This window comes from Apium graveolens, chromosome 11 (genome assembly GCF_009905375.1).
Source record: "Apium graveolens cultivar Ventura chromosome 11, ASM990537v1, whole genome shotgun sequence".
NCBI classification, from domain to species: domain Eukaryota; kingdom Viridiplantae; phylum Streptophyta; class Magnoliopsida; order Apiales; family Apiaceae; genus Apium; species Apium graveolens.
In genome coordinates, this window is record NC_133657.1 from 56,210,368 (window position 1) to 56,219,132 (window position 8,765).

The 8,765-nt window shown below is 38.2% G+C and overlaps 1 protein-coding gene across 1 annotated transcript; it reads left to right on the forward strand.

Moving 5' to 3' along the window:
- Nucleotides 1-325: 325 nt before the first annotated feature.
- Nucleotides 326-1,345, forward strand: LOC141695513 (uncharacterized). Its single transcript, XM_074499752.1, has one exon. The coding sequence runs from the start codon at nucleotides 326-328 to the stop codon at nucleotides 1,343-1,345; it is 1,020 nt and encodes a 339-aa protein (XP_074355853.1).
- Nucleotides 1,346-8,765: the final 7,420 nt, after the last annotated feature.

Below are 8,765 nucleotides of genomic sequence, written 5' to 3' on the forward strand. Positions count from 1 at the left end.
CTGCAAATTTGGTGGTAGTTACACAAGGAGGAAATCAAGGAATTGAGATAATTCAAAAAGGAGATACTGGCGCGAGACAGCTGCATGGAAATATTCGAGATAACATAATCGTTCACTCCCCAACAAATCAGGAAACTAATGATGCAATTTTTATCGAGTCCAAAAAGCGCAGAACGGGAGATGGGCTGGACAATATCAGTATGGGCTCAAATAAAGAAATGCAGATGGATTCAGATGATGTCACTGAATTGGGCTTTGAATATTCAGAAAACAGTTCAAAAAACGCGTATGGGGTGAGTACTCAAGTGGGTGCTCGCCTGTTATTATGAGTCTTTTGAGCTGGAATTGCCATGGGCTTGGGACCCCATGGGCTTTTCAATTCCTTAAGGAGATAACTCTCCAAAAGAAACCCGATTTTGTTTTTCTGAGTGAAATTATTTGTAAGCGTGGCACAGTCGAAAGATTACAGCGAGCTATAGGGTTTGAAGGTATGGTAGTTGTTGAGTCGCAAGGTCATAGCGGAGGCGTGGCTTTTCTGTGGAGAAATCAACAAGAAGTGACATTGAGGTCGTATAGCAAAAATCATGTTGATACTATTATCCATACGAATAATAATAATCCTTTCAGAGTTACAGGAGTGTATGGGGAACCTGACAGAAGCAAGAGGCATGAAACTTGGCAACTTATTCGAAATTTATCTTCCAACAATACTCATCCGTGGGTTCTCATTGGAGATATGAATAATGTTTGTTCTCAGATTGATAAGAAGGGAGGTAGACCATATCCGGATAGCCTTATCCAAGGTTTTCTTCAAGTTTTGGATGACTGCAGTCTTATAGACATGGAACTCCAAGGTTACCAGTATACGTGGGAAAGAGGAGCTGGCACCGCTGATTGGATAGAGGTTCGCCTTGATCGAGCATTGGCTACATCAGAGTTTATGTATATGTTTAAAGATGTCATTCTTTCAAACTTAGAAGTATCAACCTCGGATCATTGTCCTCTTCTTCTTGAGTTTTACAAAGTTCATCAAATCTCTCATCCGAAAAGATTTCGATTTGAGAACGCCTGGCTCCGGGAGCCCATGTGCAAGCAATTAGTCAAGGATGTTTGGTTCAGAAATCAGGGTCATTCTTTCTATGAGAAATTAACTGAGTGTGCAGATGTTTTATCCGAATGGGGAAAAGAAATTACTGGAAGTTTTAAAAATCGAACTCGGGAGTACATCAGGAAAATTAAAGCTCTAAGAGGGAGACGAGATGATTATTCTGTAACGTGCTTGAAAGATTACCAGGAAAAGCTAGCTGAAGTATACGCTCAACAAGAGGCTTTTTGGAAGCAATGATCTAAACAACATTGGCTCAAAGCGGGTGATCAAAATTCTAAGTTCTTTCATGCAGCTGCAAAAAATCGACGGAATGTGAACAAAATTAGATGGCTGAAAAATAACGAAGGCCAGTTGGTTGATTGGGATTCAGGCCTTCAAACAGTGATGATTGACTACTTCACTAGTCTGTTTACAGCCTCGAATACAGAATGGAGTTATGTTATTGACTGCGTTCAGGCCAGGATCACAGATGAGCAGAACATGAAATTATTGGAGGATGTTACCGAAACAGAAGTCAAGGCAGCTTTGTTCCATATGTATCCAGACAAATCTCCGGGCCCGGATGGGATGAGCCCGGGATTTTATCAGAAGCATTGGAAGATTGTTGGGGGGGATATAGTTAATATTGTCAAACAATTCTTTATGTCAGGTAGCATCGATCGAGAGCTGCAGAGTACTAGTATAGTTTTAATCCCTAAGAAAAAGAATCCTGTGTTGATGATGGATTTGAGACCCATCTCTCTGTGTAATGTTATCTATAAGATCATCTCGAAAGTCCTTGCCAATCGTTTGAAATCGATTATAGACTTGATCATTGCTGATACTCAAAGCGCATTCATTCCAGGGAGGTTAATAACAGATAATATTATGGTGGCTTTTGAGGTCATGCATTTTATGAAGCGTAAAACTTCGGGTAAGCAAGCTTGGATGGCTCTTAAGCTCGACATGAGCAAGGCTTACGATCGAGTGGAATGGAATTTTCTGGAGGCAGTGCTTAAGAAAATGGGATTCTCGAACAAGGTAATTCAATTGTTTATGGCTTGCATTTCATCTGTGAATTACCACATTAATCATGCAGGAAGAATTTTTGGGAATATCATCCCCTCTCGTGGCCTTCGTCAAGGAGATCCCCTATCTTCATACCTATTCCTTATTTGTATAGAGGGATTTACTGCTCTTATTCATGATTATGAGAAGCGTAATTGTATCCAAGGCATAAAGGTTGCTCGCAGTGCCCCTTCTATTTCTCACATGTTCTTCGCTGATGATTGCTATTTATTTTGCAAAGCTTGTGAGGATAGTGTTAATCAGGTAATGCAAATGCTAAAAACTTTTGAGAAAGCTTCGGGGCAGCAAATTAACGTAGAGAAGTTTTCGGTCTTTTATAGTCACAATACCAGCTCGTACCTAAAGCAAGAGTTGTGTCAGCAGTTAAGAATTAAGGAAGTCGGGGATAACTCTCAATACCTTGGTCTTCCCAATATGTTGTCAAGGAAGAAAACGGCTGTGTTCGGCCATATTAAAGAGTGTCTGTCTGATCGCTTAAAGGGATGGGATAAAAAAGCTCTATCTCGAGGTGGTAAGGAAATCTTAATTAAGTCTGCGGCTCAGTCCCTTCCGAATTATTCCATGAGTGTGTTCCTCCTCCCAGTTGATACATGTAACGAGTTGGAAATGGCTATGTCAAAATTTTGGTGGAGAAATGATAGTTCAAAGGATAAAGGTATTCATTGGATGTGCTGGAGTCGTTTAACCGATTCTAAGTTCAACGGTGGTATGGGCTTTCGAAATCTCCGTCATTTTAATATAGCTTTGCTGGGTAATCAAGCATGGAGGCTCCTTACTCATCCTGAAAAACTGGTCAGCCGCATATTCAAAGCTCGATATTACCCATCTGGAACGTTTTTAACAGCTCAGCTAGGCTTCAGTCCGAGCTATATCTGGCGAAGTGTTTTGACAGCACAAAGTCTGGTAGTTCAGGGTATCTCTTGCTATATTGGTAACGGGCAAGATGTGGAAATTTTGAATTGTCCGTGGCTTCCATCAATCGAAGATCCTTTTGTGCATTCAAATAATGAAGCCATCATTAACCAGAGAGTTGCTTCTCTGTTCAAATCGGGAGAAAGAACTTGGGACACAGATTTAGTCCTGGACGTTTTTGAAACAAGGGACGCTGAGTTGATCCTCTCTATCCCTTTATCTGAGAATGCAAAAGACACCTGGTATTGGCGGCACGAAAAAATGGGTCATTATTCAGTTAAAAGCGGGTACAATATCATTCAACAAGCTAAAGCTCAAGCCAGCATAGCAGATAACTCGGGGTTCTGGAGGCAATTATGGCATCTGAAAATTCCGAATAAAGTTAAAAAAAAATTATGGCGTGCTTCAACTCATTGCTTGCCCACAAAAGACATGATGCAGGTCAAGAGAATCCAATTTAATCCCAAAAGCCCAGTCTGCAACTTGAGTGATGAGTCAGCTATTCACACTCTTGTCAAATGTAGTTTTGCTCAGGAGTGTCACCATTTAACATCAAATGCCCAAGTAACGGGAGAATTTCAGAATTTTGTTGAATGGCTCCAACTAGTCTTTGATCAGAACAACACGAAGGTCATTTGCAACCGAGTAATAGTCTGCTGGTTTTTGTGGAAAAATCGAAATGATATAGTATGGAAACAGCGAGGAAATGGTGTTCACGACGTAGTTCATGCAGCGTTGTCTTTCCTTAACCAATGGAAGGCTGCTCAAGATAAGAATTTCGACTTCTCCTTGAGTTTCATAACTCCAGAAGACGGTCTAGAGCAGTGGTGCCCCCCATCGTTGAATAGTGTTAAGGTGAACTGTAATAACCCCAATTTTTGGAAAATTTTTGAAACCCTTATGAATAGTGTTTTTGCTGAATGAGAAAACTTTTCATGCCACACTATGTAGGGGTTCTGATATGGATATTCTGAGATTTTATTAGTACTTTATATGGGATAAAAGTGTATGTAAAGATCGTCAGAATCCAAATCCGAACACTTTGATTTTTCCCGGAAATACACTAGATACGGAAAGATTTGAGAAAAAGGTAACAGGATAAAATGGATTTAAATTAAAGGATTATAGGAGAGGATCATAAAAGGAATATAATATATTGAGAAAGGTTAAGGGAACCTAAGTAATAAGATCCCGGGTATGATCCTTCAAACGATAAACGAAAACGAAAGTTAAGCGAACCGTATAACAGATCAGCGGTCATTAGGCAAACAATTAGAAAGTTAATCAAAGGGATTAGAGAGGATGATGTCACCCAACCAATGAGAAGAGGACAAGGAGGGGAGGATGACATCATGAGGATGACACAAGCATGACATGGGAAGGAAGGAGATGTGGTGGCTTTTTAACCACACAAAATCAAGGGCAACTAGGTAATTTACTAAAACAAACACAAAAATCAAACCAACCAAGCCAAGCAAATCATTTTTCATCAAAATCAAAAAGAAACCAAGGCATTGTTCTTCATGCTCTCGGCCAAAACAGAACCAGAACACTAAAACTGCTGTATCTCCTTCATTTCTCACTCAAATATTGTGTTCTATAGCTCATTGGAAAGGTATTGAGATGGCCTACAACTCTTGTGCACAAGTCTCGTCCAAATAATCATGGTAAGACCCTCATTTTTACAGTTCTTTAAATCAGACTTTTAGAAACTTCAAAGCCTAACTTTGTGTTCTTGATTTCTTTGGAAAGATCAAGCTTGTAGGAGGCTCCCTAAGGCTTCCTAGCAACTTAACACCTCCCAAGGAAGGTATAAAATTCAAACCCTAGCCTTTACTTTATTTTTTAGTAAGTTTAATGGTTGGTGTTGTGAAATGAGAAGCATGGATTGTGATTATTAGTAGTTTGGTTTGATTTGGAAGTGTTTTTGGTAATTGAAGCTTGATTATAGTTCATAGGTCTTGATTGTGGTTGTTTGAGTTGAAAACCTTGGAGATTATGGACTGATGTGGTATGGTTTAGGTGAAGTTTTGTTGTATTGATGGTTATGAGTTGGTTGGTGGTTAATTGGAGTAGTTTAAACATTGGTAATCGCGTAAACATAGCCGTCGTAACGTCCGATTTTCTTTGGACTGTTTTTGTGCATAACATTAGGACCCGAGAACCCCCTGCTAGATTATGACCACTGCCATGTTTAGATAGCTCATGTTACGAGCTTCGTTTTGATATGTAGTTCGTTCGATTCCGATGCACGGTTTAGGAGAAACGACCGTTTCAAGTAACGGCGTTTCGCGAACGAAACTTTTCCCCTCGCCTTACTTTGAAACATAGGTTAAAGACCAAAAAGGGTTAATTAATGCATGAAACATTTATGGTAAGTGTGTTAGGCAGTTGGTAAGATACTCGTGAAGGAATCGCCTTAAAACTCGTAAAGGTTAAATTATTAAAAATAGTGGAGCCGAGGGTACTCGAGTGACTTAAGAGAATCAGTAAGCGCAAAATGAGCGTTAGAGTCTGAGTTGGTTAGAGTATAGATTTACAAGTGACTTTGGTTTAATTCCAACTTACTTGTTGTTTATAGGTTACCAGACTCGTCCCGAGCCATTCATAACCCCCAGTCGCTCAGGCAAGTTTTCTACCCGATATACTGTTGTTGTGATGTAAATATATGTATATGCATTATCTTGTGATAGTGCATGATTGTTATTAGCAAATTTTGCGATATATTGGAGCATGCTGATATGGTATATATGCATGCCTGTTTCGCATTCTTTCCATATATATATCTGTTGATTCAGTTGATAATACCTATGCTAGAGGATAGCGGTAATTTGCATATACCCTTAGTACAGGGACCCAAAGGTGAAAATATTTCTAAAACCGGGAGTCGAGGATCCCGAGTAGATTTTGTATATATGGATATAAATATATATATATATTTATACTTATATATATATATATGGTCATAGTTTTCAAAACTATTAATCAAATAAGGTTTATTCGATAACTTTAACTTTATTTTATTATTGAATATTATTTTGAATATTCATCCGAGGACTTATGACTCCTTTATTTTATTATTGAATATTATTTCGAATATTCATTCGAGGACTTATGACTCCTTTTATTTTATATTAAATGAATATTATTTTGAATATTCATTCGAGGGCTTATGACTCAGTTTATATTGTTTAATGAATATTTTTGAATATTCATTTGAGGATCTATGACTCCGATTATTTGCTGAGATTTGTTCTTTATTTTATTAAAGAATAAGGTGTAAATAATCAAACTTATTTTCGATTATTCAAATAAAGATATTACTTTCGTATAAGTATATCTTTGATTATTTGCTATTCATTTCAAGTATAAGTTTTAATACTTCTACTTCAATTATTTTATAAAGATTATTCTTTATGGGAATATTATTTAAATAATAATATTCAGACATTTTCTAAATATTCTGGGGACTGATTTACTTCATTAAATCAGCTTCACTCCAAACATTCTTAAAAATGTTTTGCGAGTCTTCAAAATGATTTTTTAAAAGTTAGAGCGGATCCCAAAACTCATTTTTTTAAGATCCTCCTTTCGAAGGGATTTAAATACTCGCTCAAAACCTGAGGGATCCGGCTCTGTGGTGTGTTTTATATTCGCAACAAGGTTGCTGTTTTGATAAATGAATTGATTACTTACCCAACACTCGGGAAGTAAAATTCTTGGAACAAGTTAATCCATTAACAGGCATCGCCTGGGAAATATCGGTGAGTTCTCCTTTCCAAATAGATACGACTTCTTGGTGGAGCCGTATCAACAAGTTTCTACTTGGGGAAAGTGGGGACAAGCTTTACGTTTCAGAGTCATGGATTTCATCTGAACTAGGAGTGGCGTAAGTGGCCGAGTAGCGCCGGCCCAGCCTTATTATATTGGCCCAAATGGCCTGGAAGTTCCGCTAAGGCGGTCCATTCCTTAGGAGTTCAGTGTTCGGTTGACAAGTAAATCCGACAGGTTCTCCTCTACATGTAGAAAATGGTGGGGTTGTACTACTACGACTGATCATCGTAAGTGGTCTTCCTGGCGCGGCAAACTCCCGTAATGAGTTCATCATCCAATTGGATAATTTCTGCAACACTACCCAGAGCACTTCGATAGAAAGGCTACGGTTGGGCGATTGTTGAGTGTTGGCAGGGTCAAGTTTTCAAAATGATGTTTACATCAAATGAAGTATCTCGTAACTTCATTTTATTTTGATAATATTTTAAAGATTTAATCTATTCAAATCTTGCCTTATAGTCTCATCTATGTGATGAACTTTTGAAGCTAATTATAACTTGAACGGTGGTAGTTCAAGTAGTATTTGGGAAATATATAAGTATATTGGGGTATCTTGTAACTTCATCTTTTAAACTTATATCTAATTAATAATTGTCTTATGAATGACAAAGATTTTCAGAAAAACGTTGAGATAAGTTTAGATATATGAGATCACCTTGCAACGATATTTTTTTTATATACAGTTATACACTGGGACTTTGTGTATATTGTGCATGGAAGAGGACTTCCAATATTTTGAAAAGTATATATGTATATATATATACTGAATATTTTGCGACTTCATCGCATTAAGATATCAACTTGGTTCATTTCTTTTGACCAAGACTTTCATATGTACTATGAGAAGGCTCATATATTGTTAATCATTATACATATTATTTTGGTGGGCTTGCTGCTCACCCTTGCTTTCTTCTTTCATCACACAACATCAGATAGACAAGATGAACCGGACCAAGCTCCCGATTCGCAAGAGGTTAGGAGACGTTCCGCAGTTTTCTAGAAGCACTGATGACGCCATAGCTGAGGTAGGAACTACCAATAGGCTAGGCTTTCAACTTTTGATGTATCAGATTATGTATATTTATGAATTGTAATAATGGCAAAAAAATGTAAATTTATTCAGAAACCTGTTTAAGGTGTATTGGCATATAATTGTGGAATAAAACGACTTATGATTATTTTTGGATATTCATCTCTGAGACTATAACTTGTGGTGTGTGTGTTTATTGTGGGGTCACAGTACAGAGTAGTTGATTATTTATTAAGATTGGGTGTTGTTAAGGGAAATGGAACTCGTGACAACCCGGATCCCCGACCCCGGATTTGGGGGTGTTACAGAAATGGTATCAGAGCTAAGCGTTATAAACCTCAGAGATGATGGGACGTTAAGATAATAAGTTCACTAAGATAATAAGAACTCTTGCCAAGTTCATAGTCGGACTACCTAACGTAGTACTGACAGTTAAAACCCTTATGGGAACCCTTATAAATGTAGTGATAGAAGCGTAGTTCGTTATCGTATATGGTAGCGGGACTCCAAACCCTGAAGTTGAGGAACATCAACGCGATGATGTTTTATTACTAATTGAAGATCAGATTATGGATCCAATAGAGCGTCCTAACGCAGGACCGGATGATGTTGATATTGAGGATGTAGCGGTTGAGGATGTTGTCCTAGAAGGGATAGTTGCTGAGGAGGATCCCATGGAGGATCCTGACGAGATTGGATAAAGGACCACTGATGAATTGATGACCCTGGTTGGGTCGACTACCAGAGGTAGGATTGGCCGGTCACTACCAGAGGTTCGTTCAAGTTTGTAAAGATAGTAGCCCCTTTAACGCG